Source organism: Aricia agestis, chromosome 8, assembly GCF_905147365.1.
Source record: "Aricia agestis chromosome 8, ilAriAges1.1, whole genome shotgun sequence".
NCBI lineage: Eukaryota > Metazoa > Arthropoda > Insecta > Lepidoptera > Lycaenidae > Aricia > Aricia agestis.
The window spans coordinates 5,367,484-5,388,116 of NC_056413.1; the positions used below are offsets into that span (position 1 = coordinate 5,367,484).

General features: G+C 34.5%; 3 protein-coding genes and 2 long non-coding RNA genes across 6 annotated transcripts in view; 2 read left to right on the forward strand and 3 right to left on the reverse strand.

Moving 5' to 3' along the window:
* Positions 1 to 6,944, forward strand: part of LOC121729581 — a 23,102-nt gene extending 16,158 nt beyond the window's left edge. The window contains exons 2-3 of the long non-coding RNA XR_006035980.1: positions 321 to 323; positions 6,932 to 6,944. This is a non-coding gene — a long non-coding RNA (uncharacterized LOC121729581). The remainder of the gene's footprint in view (positions 1 to 320; positions 324 to 6,931) is intronic.
* Positions 1 to 7,778, reverse strand: part of LOC121729574 (serine/threonine-protein phosphatase 2A activator-like) — a 17,279-nt gene extending 9,501 nt beyond the window's left edge. Inside the window, exon 1 of the mRNA XM_042118129.1 lies at positions 7,715 to 7,778. Coding sequence (XP_041974063.1) covers positions 7,715 to 7,723 — 9 coding nt within the window. The 5' untranslated portion in view covers positions 7,724 to 7,778. The remainder of the gene's footprint in view (positions 1 to 7,714) is intronic.
* Positions 2,429 to 4,980, reverse strand: LOC121729580. The gene is made up of 2 exons (XR_006035979.1): positions 4,329 to 4,980; positions 2,429 to 4,250 (listed from the first exon to the last, which is right to left on the reverse strand). It is a non-coding gene; the product is annotated as an uncharacterized LOC121729580 (long non-coding RNA).
* Positions 7,237 to 8,403, forward strand: LOC121729579 (HIG1 domain family member 1A, mitochondrial). The gene is made up of 3 exons (XM_042118140.1): positions 7,237 to 7,343; positions 7,498 to 7,598; positions 7,738 to 8,403. Exons 2-3 carry the CDS (start codon positions 7,511 to 7,513, stop codon positions 7,929 to 7,931), a joined length of 282 nt encoding a protein of 93 aa, XP_041974074.1. The 5' UTR covers positions 7,237 to 7,343; positions 7,498 to 7,510; the 3' UTR covers positions 7,932 to 8,403.
* Positions 8,404 to 9,935: 1,532 nt separating this feature from the next.
* On the reverse strand, positions 9,936 to 19,769 carry LOC121729570. 2 transcript variants are annotated; one of them, XM_042118125.1, is made up of 11 exons: positions 19,561 to 19,769; positions 19,252 to 19,459; positions 17,755 to 17,878; positions 17,188 to 17,672; positions 16,308 to 16,642; positions 15,963 to 16,079; positions 15,338 to 15,890; positions 15,182 to 15,209; positions 14,060 to 14,160; positions 13,934 to 13,970; positions 9,936 to 13,700 (listed from the first exon to the last, which is right to left on the reverse strand). In XM_042118125.1, the coding sequence occupies exons 1-11, from the start codon at positions 19,627 to 19,629 to the stop codon at positions 10,037 to 10,039; spliced, it is 5,721 nt and encodes a 1,906-aa protein (XP_041974059.1). In that variant the 5' UTR covers positions 19,630 to 19,769; the 3' UTR covers positions 9,936 to 10,036. The 2 variants fall into 2 exon arrangements, with proteins under 2 accessions (XP_041974059.1, XP_041974057.1); XM_042118123.1 differs by having other exon boundaries at positions 17,020 to 17,672.
* Between the last annotated feature and the right edge of the window lie 864 nt (positions 19,770 to 20,633).

Genomic DNA, 20,633 nt, shown 5'->3' on the forward strand with positions numbered 1-20,633 from the left:
AATTATATTTTTCTGTAATACATGATATTATACATAATCTTATTACAGGAATAGTTTAAAAAATTATCTAAAATATATACTTATCACAAAAAAACTTATAATAATATGCTGAGTTGATTTTCAATCAATCTCGCTTTACATAAGCGAGATTGATTGATACACGTTTAAAATTATGTGTTCTGTAATCTGTATTATTGTCGAATACAAATGATCTGTAGTATCTATAATCCGTTAGTTATATCATAACTTATTACTTATTCTATTATAAGGCGACTGATGTAATATTATTGTTAAGCGCTTATTCCACTTATCCTAGCTAGGAAGTCCTAGCTAGGATCCTAAAAAATTTAGTCAAGTGGAATAACATTTAGAAAGCTAGGATCCTAGCTAGGATAAGTGGAATAAGCGCTATAATCTCCCAATGCCCTCATACTAAAAAAATATTTTGGCAGCATATTATATTCAAGGTCTGCTGTCCTTGTCCATTATGTAACTTTTTAATATGACAAACAAACACAAGCGTACCTTGTATAGTTATCGTTGTCTAAATATTTTCATTAGTAAGGAGTTTCGAAGATTTTTTAAAATGGAATCTTAAAAATGTGTATTGGTTTAAGTGTTTTGTTTTATAAAATAAAGTATTTTCTAAAGTTATTTTATAACGTCTACTAATTTTTATTAGGCAGCTCTTTAAATAAAAGGCCGATTTAAAGCGAAAACGACCCGCCGGCTTAAAACAATTTTTTTTTTCTATTAAAACGTTTAAGGCGGTCCCCCTACGGAGATGCCGTAATTTACCGCTTTTTAGAGCTTTATAAAATTATAACTCATAATTTGAAAGCTACAAATTATCGCATTCTTTTCGAATGGACTTTATTCCAATGGTAAAGTTTATCTGGTGATTGAAAAATCAGCACTTACTATACAATAATAATAAATTACAAGACCACAGCAACTAATTTTTCCCCATTGATTGGGCACCAGTCATATATCTGGCAACTCGATTATCTACGCACACAACAATATTTGTGCATTGTTTTACACACACTACAATATTGAGGTGCCGCATTCGGGAATCTGTGTTTTCTATACAGCGCGGTATCTAGTCGAACGCGCGCGCGAGACCAATTATTTATCTAAGTACTCTTCCTTAGTTTTTATTATTCGTAGCTTATGACCGCAGCTAAATATGTGGCACAATTATTATGATTCGTATTTCAAGGTATTTAACTAATTTTAGCAATTAAAATACATATTATTAGAACTTGATCATTTCTAAATCCGCCATTACACCAGCAACATCAAATTTAGTGCCTAATGGTCTTAATTGTTCATTTATTATAGGTAACGATAGTATATTATACTGTAATACTGTTACGCCAACGCGACGAGTTCTTAAGCATTATATTAAGCTATAACTGATAGAAATTTATTATGTTTGCAGCTTTTAAATTTATTATTTACAGCCCAATAAAAAATACTTAGTAAGTTGTCAACAACTGGTGGCTTTACCATACTTTTAAGGACTGAAAATAACTTTGCCTTATTCCAGTTTGTATAAAAATGATTTTATGTCAAAGGAAAGTCATGTCAATGTCAATTTTGACCAATACTGTCATTGATAGAACTTGTAGCAGCCACTCTGACATTGGCAACTCACCGAGGCGGCCATTTTTAAAAGAAGAAGAAGAAGTCTACAAAATGGGACGGCGGGAAACTCGAACGCGGGCGGTCGTGTTTTTCTCAAATTTTATTTGTTTATTAGTGTTCAGTGCGGGAATATTGTACATATTTTTGTAAATATTTAGTTTTAATTATCTTTCTAGTTTATTTTATATTTTCTTCTCGGTAAGTATTTATTTTTGTACTATGAATCGACCTCCGGATCCCGGAGGCGGGAATTTTTGTGGCCCAATTCCACAGCCCGGTTATTTTGTTACGTTGGATTTTGATGAGTCCAATAATATGGACACAGAAGAGTCAATAAGTCAAAGAACGTACAAACGATCTCGTAATGATTTTATTGACGAGCTGACGTGCAGACAATGTAACAAAGTAACTAGAGATAGCGCGGGAAATCGTATTAATTGTAAGTGTATACTTGAAAAGGATAATGCTGCTAGCATGCGTGTATCCTCAGCCTCAGCACCTGAGACAGAAAGAAAACATATTGGCAGAAATTTATATAATGAAAATGATGTTTCCCCTTATTTAATTCATGTACAAAAAGTTACAAAAAATGTCTCTGATGGTACGCAACTACACCCCATCACCTTTGGTGACTTTTTAATTAAAAATAACATTTATAATATTATTAATGGCTCTCTAAAAAAAATTGGTCGGAACAGAATTTCTGTTTCATTTCAAAATTACAAAGATGCTAATACATTTATTAATAATTCAATACTCGCTGACAATAATTATGAAGCTTTTATACCATCTTTTAATGTCGTTAGAATAGGTATTGTGAGGGGTATACCAGTTGAATGGTCACCTGAGGAAATAATAAATAACATTTCTACACCTACCGGTAGTGGTAAAGTTGTGAAGGTCAGACGCTTAAATTATAAAACAATGGTGGAGGGTTCTCCTGTATGGAAACCGACTCAGTCAGTTGTTGTATACTTTGATGGTAGGGTTCTGCCAAAAAGAGTTTTTATTTGTTATAATTCACTACCAGTTGAGCTCTACATCTTTCCCACTATACAATGCTTCAAATGTTGTCGGTATGGACATACCAAAGCTCAGTGTAGGTCAAAATCACGGTGTATCAAGTGTGGTCAGGAACATGATATGGATTCTTGTAGTGTTAATGAGCATGAATATTTCTGTTGCTTATGTTCTGGCCATCATATGGCTAATAACAAAATATGCCCAGAGTTTAATAGGCAAAAATCTATAAAAATACACATGGCTGAACATTGTGTCTCTTATGCAGAGGCCAATAAAGAAATTCCTTCCTCATATAAATCTTATTCAGATACACTATCCACTCCTAAATTTAATTTATCTACTAATAATAATAATAGTTCATCTGATAATAGATCATACAAAAAAACTGTAGTTGCTAAGCCTCGTGCTCCTTATAGACCAATGAAAGGTTATGATAAAATTGCCCATAACAATGTGGTAAAAGAGTTTTCTTTTGATAATTTAGAAAAAAACACAACACCAGTACATGAATACAATAAAGGTATAATAAACAATTACAAGAATGAACTTTCTTCACTTACAGATGTAATATCATTATTACAAACCCACTCACAGAACGATAATATACCGTCCATCGTTGCCCCTTTAATTCAATGTATAATTAATATTCTACAATATGGCCCAGATCATTCAGTGGAACGCTCGAAGTGTAGTTAATAAAAAAAGTGACATAGCTTATTTATTAAGAAATTATAATCCTTTTTTATTTTCTTTCTCAGAAACTTGGCTTAGGCCAAGTAATACTTTTAGATTTAAGAATTATAATACAATTAGAGAAGATAGGTTAGACGGCTATGGTGGTGTAGCCTTTCTCCTTGAGAAAAACTACCCTTTTAGCCTTATTGATATCCCTGTACATAGTTCAGAGCTATCTATTATAGCAATTAGTGTAAATAATATATGTTTTGTCTCTGTATATATTTCCCATGCCTCTATTAATATTTTAAATGAATTTAATAACATTTTAAGCTCTTTACCAAGACCTTTAATTATAACAGGTGACTTTAATTGTCATCACCAGTCATGGGGAAGCTCCATTACTAATAGTTATGGTAACAAGCTGCTAAGTGTTTTAGATCTGAATAATCTATGTGTTATAAATTCTGGTGAGCCCACAAGGCGCACTAGTCCAACAGAAGGCAAAAGCGTTGTTGATTTGACTATTTGCTCCTCACAGTTTGTAACACAATTAACATCTTCGGTTCTATCATCCACTTTTGGAAGCGATCACTTCCCCATATTAACTACCTCTCCTTTTGATAATTCTCAGGCTCCTATTCAAAATGTCAGATTATTTCCCAGGTATAACCTTAATAATGTCACCGATAAATGTTGGAAGAAATTCAGTAGTAAAGTTGATGTAAAACTGTCACAGATATTTCCAAATGAAGATGACTCTATTGATGCTCTCGTTTTTACAGATGTCTTGATAGAAAGTGCTAATGAAGTTTTTCCAATAAAAAATGAATCATCTTCCATTCCCAGCCCACCGTGGTGGGATAAAGAGTGTACGGAAGCTGTAAAAAGGAGAAAGAAGGCTGAAAGAATGTATAGTACAAATATGTCTCTTGAAAATTATTGGACATTGAAAAACATTATAAATAGCACCAAATTACTTTTCAAAAAGAAAAAATCTGAAAGTTGGCAAAAATTTTGCTCCTCTCTGTCCCCGAATTCTCCTCCAACTGTTGTTTGGCAAAATATTAGGAGGTTCAAATCTGCATACAATACTTCTCATTCTGTTTCTCTTCCTAGTTCTATTGCAAATGATTTTCTTGACAAGCTTGCTCCTCCTACAGTCAATCTTCCTAACCTATTTCATAACAATAGTACAATAGATGAAAATGAAGAGTCTTCAGAATTAAATTCCTCCTTTACCATGGCCGAATTAAAAAATGTACTTTCGTATGTATCGGATTCCTCTCCTGGGCCTGATGGTATTTATTATTCATTTATTTCTCATCTAAACGAAAACAGTTTATCAGTTTATCTTAGAATCATTAACTCAATTTTTGAATCTGGCAATATTCCATCAGAGTGGAAATGTCAACTAGTGTTACCCATTTTGAAACCAAACAAAGATCCTTCCCTCTCATCTTCATATCGTCCAATAGCCCTCTCGTCTGTTCTTCTAAAAATAATTGAACATTTAGTCAAAAACCGCCTGGAGTGGTTCGTTGAAAGTAACTGCCTGCTTTCTTCATCTCAATATGGTTTTCGGCGTAATAAAAGTACATATGACAACTTAAGTTCTTTTACCACCGACATAAGATTAGCTTTCAGCGCAAATAAATTCGTTCTTTCGGCCTTTTTAGATCTTTCTAATGCATATGATAGTGTTATTATATCAATATTGAAACAGAAACTAAGACGTCTAAAAATTCCTAAAAAAATTATTTCATTTATTATAAACCTGTTAACTGATAGATATATTATTTTCTATAATAATGGCCGTAAATACATAAGAATTGTTACCAAAGGTTTACCACAAGGCTTAGTTTTGAGCCCTCTGTTATATGACATATATACTTATGATTTAGAATTGGCCATTGCAGAGTTGTTGGATGTTGATATTTCGCAGTATGCGGATGATCTGACCTTATATGTTGTAGGGAATAATGCTGATGATGCTTCCGCTAAGCTAACAAGAGCCTTGCATTTTCTTAAGCGTTGGTTGGACAACCACGGCCTAGATTTATCCCCAACTAAAAGCTCCATAGTTCTTTTTAGTCGAATGCGCGTAACTCCTCAAGTTAGAGTATTTTTTGATAACATTATCATTTCACAAAAAAACCATCATAAATTTTTAGGTGTCATCCTGGATGAAAAGCTTTCCGGAATTCCACATTGTGATTATGTTGTAAGTAGATGCGAAAAAAATGTAAATATCATCAGATGTCTAGCAGGCGTATGGTGGGGTGCCCATCCATTTTATCTAAAATTAGTGTATAATGCTTTGATTCGCAGCATATTAGAATATGGCTCTTTCCTTTTGGAGCCTAGACGTGTATCAGGATTTAAATCTTTAGACAAAATCCAAAGTAAATGCCTCAGAATTATATGTGGAGCAATGAAATCTAGTCCAATCAACGCTTTGCAGGTTGAATGTTATGATCCTCCTTTACATTTACGCCGTCAATATTTATCCGACAAATATCTCTTTCGATGCCTTCAGCTTTATGATCATCCTATTATTGCGAAACTTCAAACGCTTTCCTATCATATTTCCGAAAATTCATACTGGTTAAATAAACAAACCCCGTGTTTAATTGTGAGCTATTTTAAATTTAAATCTCTTACTGCACCTATTCATTCTTCTTCTAAATTACCGATTTTTTCTTCTTCTTATGGGGCTCTTGTGTCCGCTCCAAATATTCTGACCATTAATATAGAGAAGAACTCTTTGAGGGCCAATGAAAGATTTAATGATATAATTAATTCACAATTTAAAGATCATCATTATATCTTTACAGATGCTTCTAAAAGTAATATTAATGGCCATGTTGGTGTAGGTGTATTCCATTCCCAGTACAATATTGTCCAAAAAATTAAACTCCCTCCCGAATGTACCGTATTCTCTGGAGAATGCTTAGGGATCTTAAAAGCTTTAGAATATATTTTATTAGCCAAACTTAAAAAATCTATAATTTTTACAGACTCTCTGAGTTCTATTCAAGCTCTTAACAAGAATCCATTTAAAATTAAACAACAACATCCTGTTATATTCGATATAAGACAGTTATTAACAGATGTTACCAAGAAAGGTACTTCAGTTTCATTTGCTTGGATCCCTAGTCATTGTGGAATAGAAGGAAACGTTAGAGCGGATTCTCTTGCCAATGATGCACTAACGTGTGGTGACTTAAATCCATACAAAATTTACTACCCTGATTTATTAACTTTACCCAAAATTCATTTAGAGACGTCATGGAAATCGTCATTTGATCAAAGTCATAAACAAAAAGGAGCACATTTCTATAGTATTCAATCCGAAATTGTATCAAAACCATGGTTTTATAGTATGAATTTCAATAGAAAATGTAGTAGTATTATATCACGATTAAGACTTGGCCACACTTGCTCGCCAGACCATCTTGCTAGACTTAATATAATTAACAATCCTTCTTGTGCCTGTGGTGCTGAGGTTGGGGATGTCAACCATATATTCTTTTCTTGTCCTCTTTACAACCGTTCCCATTTCCTTGATTCATTGTTAAAGAATAAAATTCCTTTTCCTACTTCAGTTATTTGCTTATTGCATTCTAGAAAATATATTATATATCAAATATTAGCTGATTTTATATTACATAATAATATTGAGATTTGATATTTCTATATTTAATTATAAGTATTCTTTTGTAAATATATATTTTTTCCTGATCCTGTCCTGAATTCCTTTTTCCAAATTCCTCGTTTTTCGTAATAATTTAATTTTTTACATTGTTTTTCCCGTTCGTCATTGGCAATGTACTATGTGCATGCCATTAAAAAAAAAAAAAAAAAAAAAAAAAAAGTCTACAAAATATATACTAGTAATCTGTGGTAGCAAGGTTAGATTTTATGATGCAATGTTATGAATTTGCCATAAAATATTATATAATAAAACAATTAGAATAAAATTAAACAAAAAGGTAAGCGAAATTGTAAGAAATTGTATGATGTCTAAGTCTCATATGATATTGTTCTATGAAATGTTTTTTGGTAGCATTCGAAAAATTATTTGTTCATTTATTTCATAAATCTGGGAGATAGCGAGGTGTTTTATATTAAATTTGTTGTTTTTAGATAAAAATTCAAAATGAGCGATAAAATATTTGAATATGATGTCGAGTCTCATGCCGACAAGCTCGCCAGAAAGTCCAAGGATTCACCATTTATGATAATAGGTATGATATTTCCAATACCTTACTCGTCGTTATAGTTGCATTATATTATGTAAGTACTGTTTTCATAGCAACTTCTCATGGGCCAATTAAAACAATATAATATTTATAATACTGACCTTATCCATTTTCTAAACTTCAGGTATAGTCGGACTTATTGGCGTGTGTGGCTTGGGTGTGTACAAATACAAGAACAGAGGCAAAATGAGTACAAGCGTCTACCTCATGCAGCTTAGAGTGGCCGCTCAGGGGACAGTTGTAGCGGCACTCACTATAGGCTTAGGATATCAACTAGCAAATAAATATTTATTCAAATCAGTCAATAAGGAAGAATAAATAGATATGTGCTTAGCTAATTATGACTTGTTGTTGTGTAGTTGCAATTTCTGCTTGTTTCAGTATTGTTAAAAATCTAACCTCACTTGTACTACTCAGTAGAAATGTTAAATGTCCCTAAATTCTTTTAAAACAGAATCTCAAAATTAGAAAGCAGAATCTCCAATCTGGCAGTCAAATAATTATTTATTATTAATATTATGAGAATAACATTTTGTTGATAAGAATATCCAAATTGTCAATACAAAGATCTACTGGATTTGTTAAACTACTTTATGAATATTATTCCAACACCAGTACATTCAGGTATTTATTTTAATGTCTAGGTGTTTATTTTAATGTCTAGCAAGTAACATTAATTTCTGTGATTTACTACAAATACCTTTTACTCAAATGTTATATTCCATCAATCAACCTCGAAGGTTACTTATTTTGTGATAAAATATTGTATTAAATGTGTCCGTTATTGTGAATAATATTTATTAAAATATGTAGGATACATATTATTTCTTTGTTTCCTTAATCTTCAATCTATGTTCTTACTCCCTGTATTATTATCTCAGTAATCGTATTATGTCCCTTCGATCGTGGATTCTTGGAAATCTATTGTTATTCTATTGTGTCTCGCCGGTGAGCGTATGGGGCTTGACGAGTTAATCTTGTCTGGTCATGACAACAGTTGAGTTACGGTCGCGCCTCGCGGTAATGTGTACTGTGTTACTGACCATCGAAATACAACAGTATTGAATGATAACTCATACATTGGACAGATTAAAATAAATAGGGCTCTAATAAAATTAGTCAGCTAGAGAAAATTGCATGACCAATCCAAATATGAGAACCAACTAAAAGTGACTTGGTGACTGGTGAGCATATTTTGTGGAACCTGATTTATTAGTGGTTCAGAGCTCGGCTCTTGACTCGGAGGTCGTGGGTTCGATTCCCGCGTTGGAAACATGTTATTTCCAAGTTTGGTTAGGATAATGCAGGCTGATCACCTGATCGTCTGACAAAGATGATCCATGCGTCGGATGGGCATGTAAAAAGTCGGTCCTGCGCCTGATCTCTCGCCAGTCGTGTGGGTTTGCCGTCCTGGGTTATGAGAGTAAAGGAATAGAGAGTGCTCTTGTGTACTGCGCACACACTTGGGCACTATAAAATTACTCCTGCGTAGCTGACCTGGTTTGGGAGCTATTATATTATTATATATTACGGCATTTCGATGGCACCGACCTTAAGGTATGTGACGCATGGCTTTCACCTTCACACGTGTTGGTCTACTGGCTCCTTGCCAGGCAATATGACGTATCAGTCATATGCTCTGGGAAAGATCTGATGGCTTTGATCACACATGCGGTTGTCGCGCATCATTTCCTATTCTTACGAATGCGTGCAATGTTGTGTGTCATCATAACTACCATATTATTATTATACTCGTTTTTTCAAGCAATCCGTCACGTTTTTCGCCAAAGCATGTTCATCTCTATCTCCATTGTTATACTTATAAATAAGTACAAATTTCTGCTTTAAAAGTATTATGAAAGCGTCGATGAGCGAATGCGCGCCTCGACGCGCGTTCCCACATTTTCGTTTCGAGATGCGATGAGAATGCCCTAGGGTTGAGCCTTACTTCAATTATATAAATACTAACGCCTCTAGCACAGTATAGCAATATGACATATTGCTATACTGCACAGTATAGCAATATGACATATTGCTATACTGTGCCTCTAGTACACCGACGATGAGAAAGTCGAAACTCGAAATACATATCTGCGAAACAAGAATAGAGCGAGATGCCATATAACGCATTGCCGTGTGGCGAGTGAGACAGCAAATCCGTTCGCCGCTGTTTCGCGTTTCGCAGCGTACTAGAGGGTATTAGCTCCGTGACTAGAGGCGTAATTTATGCCCTGGTTTTTCCCTTTTAATTATTATTATTAACTTATTTAAGAATAAAAAGCAATAGCAATTCTTTAAAAATGTGTATTTCGTAGCGTCAACTATAAAAAAATACACCGTAAACATATTATCACATAATATTATAAAATTCATTATGAACAATAAACAAGACACGTTATATAAATAATTTAAATATAAAGTTATTAGTCACTTTTACTAAGGTTACAGCCTTTTTTCAATTTAAGGCTATAATTTGGAATGGTCAGGTCCTCCTTATCGGATGTGGAATGATTTCGTAAAGAGTTCGATGTTCCTTTAACGGAAGATAGATCATCAGCGTTACTAAACAAACCGTTAGAAGTATTGGAACTTGAGCTTGTTTGGTACGTGGACGATTTGAAGACGTTACGTACAGGGGTAGAGGTGCGAGCTCGGTTATTTGGACTATTCGTACTTATGGAATGCTCTTCAACATTCGCCCTGGTATTTTTCATTTCTTCGGGAATTTTAGTTTCATACAAAGACAAAAACTCTTCAGCTGTTCGGCTTTTAGAATTGTCAAATGTAATTTTCTTCGCTAATTCGTTCCTAAGAAATTCTTTCACTGTCATGGAATTTTTGGGAGATGTCTGTTGGTCGGCATTTCTGAGATTTTGTTCGCCTTTTGTTAAAGACTTTTGATCGTCATTTTTGATGCTCATCATGGAGGATATTGAATCTGTTCCCAACGTCGGGAGTTCCAAGTTAAAACTTTTCATGTTGAACTTCCTCAAACTGGTGCTAGATGTGCTCGATGACGATGTTAACGCCAATCTTTCTTTTGTTTTCTTTAGGGTCGACGAAGCCCACCCTATTCCGAGTTTCTTCAATGCGTTTTCCAAGTCTGGGTTCGACGACGTACTCATTGTTTCAGAAGTATCTATTAAACTTTTTTGAAGTTTCAGTTTCGCTTCTAAAAATATTTTATTCTTTTGAGCTTTATTTAATGCCAATAATGATGTGGACGATTCCGAAGATAGAGAGGTGGAGTTATTATTGGACGACGAGTCGAACTTAAAAGGTTCACTGATCACATTTCTTTTTAACAGCTCCGTCATGACATCAGGCAAGCTATTTTCCGAGTTACTTATAACTTCAGGTACCGTCTTACCTTTTGATGCTTCCTCAATTACAGATCCATCTTCTAAGTTTTCTATATTGCATTGTTTTGCATACTCTTGTAAACTTACAAACGGTTTGAGCATAATCTCATTAAATTGTTTCATATTCATCATTTGTAATTTGGGATCTTCGGATGATTCGGTTTTTGATCTATTCGTTTTATTTTTCTGCATAATATTTTGGTTTTTATCGACTTTAAGTTCAGAATATGAGTCGGAAACCGGAACATCTGTGGTTGGCTGGGTACTAAGATTAGGTTTAGATTGGCTTTTCATCTGCACACTCATTGGAGAGTCAACTTCGACTACTGTAGACAATTCATGTGGTGCAATAAACACTTCTTGTCCATGTTTGAGATGACGGGTCAGGGCCGGCGGAGGCTTCGTTCTGCACTTTAAATTTGCAGAGTCACTGTTACTAGAAGAATAATAATCCTTTAAAGAGTCAGTATGCACGGATCCTGTAATTTTAGTAGATTTTAAAGCATCCGGTTTCGGTAAATCTTTTAAAAGTTGCACAAAGCCAAATGTTCCATTTTTAAATGCATCATTTCCACTAGCATTAGTAGAATTCTTAACAATGTTGTCACATATTTCCTTGTCTTTAGAGTTAGGTAAAAATATTTGATCTTTATGTACACTAGTGTCCGATTTATTATCAGATGATCCAGACGAAACATCGGTCGATGAAATTTGACTATAAACTAAAGATTTATTCCTTCTCACTTCTTCCAACACTTTGGCTAAATTGGATATGCGTTTCGTGCACTTTTCCGTAAGGTCGGCTAGTTTTTCAATATTTTGTATTTTATCTTCAGCTATTTTCATGCAATCTATGTCACTCCCAATACCATCATTCGTGTTCGAAGGGAACCTATGTGGCTTTTTGGAAGAATTTACATAGCTCAAAACTCTGTCGTGTGTATCTGAATCTGAGGAAATAAAATGAGATTTCATCTGGTTTTTAGTTAGGTATGAATGTTTATGAAGAGCATTATCTATTACTTTATTTACGTTTGCAATTTGATCATAAACCTTTCTGATGCTACTTTGACTACGATTTAATTGATTACTACCGCTTTTCGAGACAGGCGAACTTTGTTCTCTTGGTTTTAAAACCTGACTATCATCGACAGTATCATCGCCATCAGTACGTTTGCTAGCTGCGGCAGTACTGGTTTTGCTACGTACACTATTTGTATCAAGTCGCTGTGAAGTAGACTTCTTATTAACAGCATTATTTTTTAAAACTTTCTTTGATATATTTAGAGATTTAACTTTGTGTAAACGCTTTCTTCCACCGGCTAGCGGGACTTTTTTCGTAACTTGCTTAACGGTTTCTGGCTGGGGTTTATTATCGCTATGAATTTTCGTCGATTCAAGATTTCTACTAATGATTTCGTTTTTTAGAACTTCTTTCATTTGTTCAAGTGAGATTTTGTTTTCAACTCGGTTAAGTTTATTAACATTTGACGGGACATTTATTACTGAATTGCTCGGGGTCGTAACATCACTGCAATCTTGATTAATAATTTCAATTGCTTTTAAGCCTTCTTGATTAAGATCAAGCAATTTGTTTATATACTTTTTAACCACAGGGTCAATCTGCGATTTGGTCAACTTTGTATGGTATCGACTGTTAAACATACTTATTACATTTGCCGCTTTTAGACTATCTGCAGTACTTGATGTGGGTCGTTTTCTCTTATTACATTTTTTATTCTCTGTATTGTTGCGATTCTTATGTTTATGACAGTGCGGTTTAGACGTTTTGAGAGTTTGTTCATCACACCTGTATAGAGTTCTGCAAGTGTTGGGAGGAGTAGCGCTTGTAGTTTTCCTAGTATCTCCCTTTTTACTGGGACATCTTATTTTCAGTTCGCATTTGGCGCAGTTGCATTGTTTTTGTTTGTTACCTTTACATTTAAAATATTTTCGGTGTACGTTTGACTCCCGGCCATTGCTAATACTATTTGACGAATCGTACGGGTCAGTCGTTGGATAATAATTTTGTCCCAGCAACCGTGGTAGGATAACGTCGGGTGGGCTCATGTACGCTGTTGATGTTGAAGTACTCATGTGCATAAATGGCGGTCTGGGGGTCGGCGAACTGAAGTTTGTCTGTGTGCATGTGGAGGTGGCCTTGACGGCTGGGTCAGTTTTTGGAGCATTTTCGGGAACGGCGAAGGAATTCTGGAATGATGTATGTACAGCTTTTTCACAAGTGTTTGGTTTGTTAGGCGCGCTTTTAACAGGTTCTTTATCATTAGTAGTGTTAGTCGAGTTTACGTCCTTATTGGAGTTAATATTTCGAGTCTCTACGTCAGCAACTTCAGCCTGCTCCTGGTATATACCACTGTCGTTGGACGTGGCGACATCTTTTTCAAGCAGCAATGATTGCGCCTTTGTCGTATTATTTTCTGATACTTCAGCTATTGGAGAGTCTACGGATTGACCTTCAGTTACTATTTTCTTCTCCAAGTTTTCACCCTCCTTCTTTCTTAGTTGTATAATGACTTCATAATCACTGTCTTTCAAGAAACCTGAAGCTCCAATATAGAATTTACTATTCTCCTGGCTAACTCCATCAATGAGCTTGATGTAGCCATCACCAGGTGTACTTTTTACGTCATTTTTTGCGGTCCCAAACGCCGATGAGGTTGGCTGGTTTAGAAGATTCCTGCATTGGTCACATTTCTTTAAAGTCCTGTAATTTAATATGAAATAATTTTATCAATTTTTTTTTCTCATTAACCTGTAGTTTTAATTTATTTTTAACTTTTTGCCATAACTTTGTAAGTTTTGCATTTGATAGTGGACCCATAGTTTATCTTATGTGTTAATAAATTATGTGATTTTGATTGCCCAGCAGTAAAAAAGCAGATGTTTAAGAATATTTCTTGTGTCACAATTAATTATTATAATTTAAAAAAAACTTACGATTGTAAAACTCTGCCTTGATCAGCATCTGGGTTTCCTGTGAAGTACAAAAATTGGTACATGTTTTATTTTTTATTATTACAATAATTATATTGAAACATTTTGTGATGATCGTTCCTTTCTTACCTTTAATTTTATCACTACTGCATTTACAAGATGCTGATGTATTATTATTTTCTTTATTCCCTTGGTTGCGGTCTACGACGCAAGTAGCCTCAATATGGTCCCTGAAATATATATTTGCATAAGGCCCCTTACACATTGCGACTTTTAGCAGCGATGCAGTCGCACCTTTTTGAAACGCGCGATAGCATCGCGACACCAGCAATTTTTGCATCGATGCTGTCGCGCGTTAGTATCGATACAGTTGCGCGTTAGCGTCGATACACACGCGCGACAGCATCGATGCAGACACGCGTTAGCATCGATGCAGAATTGCAGACGCGGGCGGACTGTAAATGGGTGGACCCAATAATTACTCTGTTTACGTTTACGTTTTTTTTAAAGTAATAATACAGAGAGCGTGATTAGAACAGTTTCAATCGAACTTATCGCGCTGTGGTAGTTAACGAATGACTGACCAAAATACGTTCGCCGCACTTTCGCGTTGTGGCTCACCATCTGTCCATCTTTACACACTTGCGCTACTTTAAGCATAGATACAGTCGCGATGCTAACGCGACACAGCATCGATGCAGCATCGCGATTGCATCGATACTGCATCGCTACACCGCTTCTGCATCGCTACTGTATCGCGACTGTATCGATGATGCTTAAAGTAGCGCAAGTGTGTAAAGATGGACTATTTGCGACTGCATCGATGCTGCATCGAGACAGTATCGCGACTGCATCGCTGTTAAAAGTCGCAGTGTGTAGCGGCCTAAGACAGAAAAAAAAAGAAAAAAAAATTGACTCAACATTTCCGGAAGTGCCTTGTTAAGTGATAACCATTTACTTAGCATAATATATAAACTATGTGGGTGTTTAAATAATAGATAACACTACTTTGCCGCTGCTATGTTTGCTAATAGAAATGTAATACAAATGAAATTACCACCAAGAGTTCCATTTTACAGACGTTTGAGATATTTCAACGCCCGAACCGACTCTTGTAATTTTATATCCCAATCTGAAGATTTATTGATTACTTGTAAAATATAAATAAATCGTAATGAGACTAAATATTTTATTAAATTCTAATTTAAACTCAAAGAATAATTCTGTACTGATACCAAACTTTAGACTTACCCATTATTTTTCACTGCTTTGTAAAGTCCTGAAAAATTAAAAACAAATGTTATACTTAACAGACATATTTCTTCTGATATTGAAAAAAAGCATCACATACCTACTATCAAGTAGTTTGAAATATGAATACAGTGAATGTGTATAAAATTAATTTACCTTCTTGAACAGATGATTTCTCTTGAATAGATTCAACAATTGAATGTAATTCTTCATTTTGAGTTGAGGCATTCTTATGTGATAATGACCTATTCTTAAATTCAGGTGTCTTACTGTCTTTTTTCTTTCGTTCCTTTTTCGAATTCAGTATCTTGTATATTATAATCCGATCCGCATCTAATAAACTTCTATTATCCTTATCATCATTTTCTAAATTCAAATCTTGGACGGAACTAGTTTCAGATGCTGCGGACGAATTACAGTCGCTCAACTCATTTTCTTCCACTACAACAGTTTCTACTAATCTCTTGGGTTTATCACCAATATCTTTTGTTGGAGGTGTGTGTTTGTGCCGTGACCGGTACTCGTGGTAACTGTTTGCTTGACTGAACTTAACAGTATTACCCTTCTCCTTTACAGGTATTGTATGAATGGCTAGACTACCATCACTTTCGGGTACCGGCATCCAGGAATACTGGAACTTGTCATTTTCAATGTTACTTGGAGAGCTTGAAACATTTCTGTCTGACATTACAACCCTTTTCCTGGAATGCTGCAAGGAAAATTTTATGTTACAAAAAAGTTTTGAAAAAAATAATAAATTAAAAAAAAATGTTTTACTTACTTTACAACCATGTTTACAATTTTCTTTTTGCACTTTTCTATATTCTTCTTCAAGATTTTTTTGGTGAAATTCCATTTGCCTTTGCTGTTGGTCTTTAGTCATAAAATGTGCAGAAGCCTATAACAAATTTAATGTTAATTTTATTTCCAAAATAAATTGAGTTGAAGAAAAAACTAGCATAACACAATAGAATTAGGGTCTGTTTCACCACTCCCTGATAAGGCTATCCACCAATTAACTTGATAGATAGAGTATGGAGAATCTGTCAAATAAGCCTATACGTACCTTATCAGGAAGTGGTAAAACAGTAGTAGTAGTAGTGTTATAAATGAAATGTAATCTTACCATAGATGTAGCTTTCACATTCTTTTGAAGAGTATTTAGAAAAGACAATGTTTCTCTGTACTCCTTGTCAATGTTCTGTCTGTGCATTGCAATTTTGCCCCTCATATCTTTTTGTTGTTTATTTAACAAGTCTTGTCGTTGGTCATTATCAGCAGTTGATTCTTTATATGCATTAGAATACGCGTCGTCCTCTGTGTGTTCCTCTCTATGCACAAAACCACCGTCTCCACATGGCATGCACCGTGAATCCTTTGTTGTGTGATCATAAACAGTTACTAGGCTCCGTTTGCTGGATGTATCATGAGACGTTGAACGGAAGGACCTTTGCTTGTTTCCTGTAATCATTATTTAAATAATGATAATACCAAATGCTGCTATAGAAATAGATTAAAAAGCAGAAGGGTGGGAAGTATAGTAATTGGATTGGTAGGAAGTATAAAAAAATTAGATTCAATGTAATGAATAATGCTATTTATTTATTACTTTAAATATTACCTGACTGTCAAAAATAGGCAGCTAGATTAAGGGCCTGTTTCACCATTTCCTGATAAGGCTATCCACCAATTAACTTGACAGATCAAGTATGGAGAATCTGTCAAAAAAGTTGTGAATAGCCTATTAGGCACTTTATCAGAAAGTGGTGAAACAGGCCCTAAATGCCTATTTTTAACTGACAGATAATTTTTTAATAATAAAAACATATATTTGTAACCTGTTTTAGAGTGTTTGGGACTAGAGCTTGGTTGACATACTCTATCTAACTGTAGAGGTTGACACAGTTTGTTTATTGGGATATTAGGTTTAATATTATTGTCAGAGTGCCAGGAAGGGACAGGTAGGACTTTATCATCAAGCACATGCACACTATCAACAACACTACCGTCAGCTTTCGGTGCCCTTGTTTGTAAAATAGTCTGCTTTATACTCTGTAAATCTTCAGCTGGTTTCCTTTTTATCGGTTCAGTTTCACGTAAACGTAAATTTCTATTCTGTAGGTACTCTGATACCATAGTCAATGATGGTTTGACTGCCGGTCTATCTGAACTTTTAGCCAATTCTTCGTTCATATTAAGCGTCATTTCATCACTAAGAGCAAATAAGTTTGTTCTTTTATTTTTGTCAGTGTTAACATTTGTTTGGGCAGTTTCCTCTGGTTGCGATATGGATGCTAGTTTGGGTGATTCCCACTGTACACCAATGTCATTTGTTGCTATATCACATTCATCATGGACATTATCAGGAGCTTGTTCAGTTACGCTTTGAATATCTTTATTTGGCTGTTCTTCAGATATTTTGTTTGACTCTTTACTTAATTTTTGTATTACTGTTGATGATTTCTCTCTGCTTAATTCATTTGCCACTTCTCTGTTAAGTAAATGGTTTATAATTTTAAAGTCGTTATCATAATATATTATGCAAAATTTAAAATAAACATAAAATGACATACCTAGCCTTCAGTTTTCTATCTAATATTTTTTTCTGTTCATCCAACTTTTCTTGCTTTCTTCTTTTAAGCTCTGCAGCAGCTTCCTTGCCTCGTAATTTTGATAAATCTGTCTTTTCTATACCAGCTAAAAAAGAAAATAGCATTTTGCATTCTCAGACAAATGAGAAAAAGAAAGAGTTCAGTAGAACACAGACTAGGGTTGGTCCCACCCACGAAGCTAAAACAAAGAGGCGGTGTCGTAATCGAATTTCCTTAAGAAACGACGCGTGACAATTTGCGGGGTGAGGGGGTGTCAAGCTCCGCCCACTTTTCAATATTTTATCTATCGGCTAAAAGCAAAACTACTAGCTTAGGTCGATGTTGATGTTACTACGTTGTTCAGCTATCATACACTAGATGCGAGACAGTACTTCAGTCCGGACCAACGCCTACAACTTTACAAGGCGCAGGTTCGGCCTCATATGGAATATTGTTCTCATCTCTGGGCAGGGGCGCCTAAATACCAACTGCTCCCTCTGGATCGTATCCAATTTATACGAGAGAACACTTTTCTGTACTGCCTTGGCCAACAGTATCAGTTGCACAATAGCCAGCCACCCCTTGGAATAGTGAAAAACTGGTAAAGAGACATATTATGGTTGCGAAGGAAATACGAATAAATATGTATATCTTCCACTGTCATCTTCTATCATAGCAACTTTCTGAAGTATTTATCATAGCTATTGAATACCCTTCAGTTCATTGATTATACAACATTGATCAGTGTACAAAAAATTGGAATAATTTACATCCAATGTGCCCATTGGCCTCAAATAGGGACACTTGTATAAAACTACTCCTAATCTTATAAAGACAAGCTTTTCACACTAATATGTATATTTTTTATAGGTTATAGTGTAATGAGCTCTTTCAAGTAAAAAAATATAAATGCCTAAAAGAAAAACTTAAAAATAAAAAATACTAACTTGGCATCATTTCGGATGATAGAAACAGCTTCACAGCGTTATAAAACACTGTGAACTATTTTAATATTATTTGTTCCTTCTAGGAATAAAAAATATACTTTTAGACATATTGACACTTAGAATAAAAATAAGTATAAACTTGAAAGACAAAAAATTTAAGTAATTTTAAAAGTGTCCTTGTTTAGGCACGGCGGGTCTATATGGGTTAATGCATCTTTGTTATAATTAGATAATAATAACAAATGCCACTAAAATTGGTTTGTAGTGCTTCGCTGCACTACGCTACTTACTAGCTTGTGATAGTAAGTAAGTAACACGTAAATACCATAAAACATATTATGACCTTATAAATATTTCAAGATTACGATTTACGAAAATTTCAAATGCGAATTTCTCCTAAATGGGTTTTCAGGGGTAAGAAGTGGTACGGGGAGGTTTTTCTCACCCAAACATCATTCCTCAACCCATGAGACCACCAAAAAAAAATTGGGGTAGGTTTGTAAGCCATAGCCTAAAAATTTTATAATATTACCTTGCTTATTTTCCAAAATCTCTGCATGGGCTTTTCCAATATTTCTCAAATTTTCAGAATATATTTGCTGTAAGCGTTTAACAAACTTTTCTTGGCATTCAAAATATTCCTTTTCTTTTTTATTGTCAACGTTTAATGCATGCCGTAATTTCTCTACTTTAGCGCGATGTCTTATTTTCTTAGCAATATCCTTCGATTGTTCTCGAACCTAAGGTGAAGAAATTGAATATTATTTATGTTTATGTGTTTTCATGTTTATGTACAACTAAAGAGACTATGGCAGTAATAATAAAATAAAAAACAATAAACCTGTTGAAGTCGCAGTTTTCGGCGCTGTTGGAATTCATTTGTTTTACAAGCGACGTCGTCTAATGTCATTTTTACATGAGTTATTTTGTAATTAAACTTAATTTAACTATTTTAACACATGAAAGAACAAATAAACACAACTATTATAGTTAGAAAAGTTTCAAACTATGGAATTAACAGCGATTTTTAAACCACAAACTCCGAAAACGTTTTTTGAAACGAACAACAATGTCAATGTCAACTGTCAAGTGTCAGTAACTGTCGCTTTTGTCAAACTGACATTATTTTTTATCACTCAGTTCCTTATTTAAGCAAAGTAATACCATAGTAACGTTCTTATGCCGCGGCCGCATGATAATGCGTAGTGCTTCGCGCTAAAAACGATACTACAGTTCATAAACTGTCGTACTACAGTTCGACAAGGCTTTAAATGAACGTGGCGAGAAAAGGAACTAACGCTTCCATCATACAAAAACGTCATTTTTGACAGTTTTCCTTTACCAGCAGCGCCCAGTCCACGTTCATTTAAAGCCTTGTCGAGCTGTAAAACATTGTGATTCTTTTTTCCCCGGTACTGCTAGAGTCAATTTACTTTCTCACTTTTTTCCATCAGACTCTGGTAGACCTATAATTTTCATGTAATTTCCTATTAACTGCCTACTTAAGTATAGTTTTAAATATTTTAATAATAGGCTTGATGACTATTTTTTTATAGGTAATTGAGCGACCCTTAAAAATAGAAACATCGCTGAAAGAATGACTCTGATAGCTTAAAAATTTACCAAGATATGACAATTCAAACATCTTATAAAATAGACCTGCCCGAAACGCTCCATACAAAGTGCTACGAAGGACTGACGTCACTCTTTCATAGTTTGTATGCATCAGGAGAGAACTTTGTTCGATAGGTATATTAAATATTGCGTTTATGAAAGTGGTCTTATAACAAAAGTTGCTTTTAATTGCATAAGTTATCGAATGGTATACAAATATTAAGAAATATAATTGAAAAAAAAATCGACTTGATTATCCAACTTTGAAGGCGTATAACAAAAAAAATACAAATGCTATCG

Excerpts from the sequence above, each read along its gene's own strand:
- LOC121729579 (XM_042118140.1), top strand. The coding sequence starts at position 7,511 with ATGAGCGATAAAATATTTGAATATGATGTCGAGTCTCATGCCGACAAG. Across the intron at positions 7,599-7,737 it reads TTCACCATTTATGATAATAG|GTATAGTCGGACTTATTGGC; the intron begins GTATGATATTTC and ends TCTAAACTTCAG.
- LOC121729570 (XM_042118123.1), bottom strand. The coding sequence starts at position 19,629 with ATGACATTAGACGACGTCGCTTGTAAAACAAATGAATTCCAACAGCGC. Across the intron at positions 16,643-17,019 it reads TCCCAAACACTCTAAAACAG|GAAACAAGCAAAGGTCCTTC; the intron begins GTTACAAATATA and ends TAATGATTACAG. Across the intron at positions 16,080-16,307 it reads ATGTGAAAGCTACATCTATG|GCTTCTGCACATTTTATGAC; the intron begins GTAAGATTACAT and ends AATTTGTTATAG.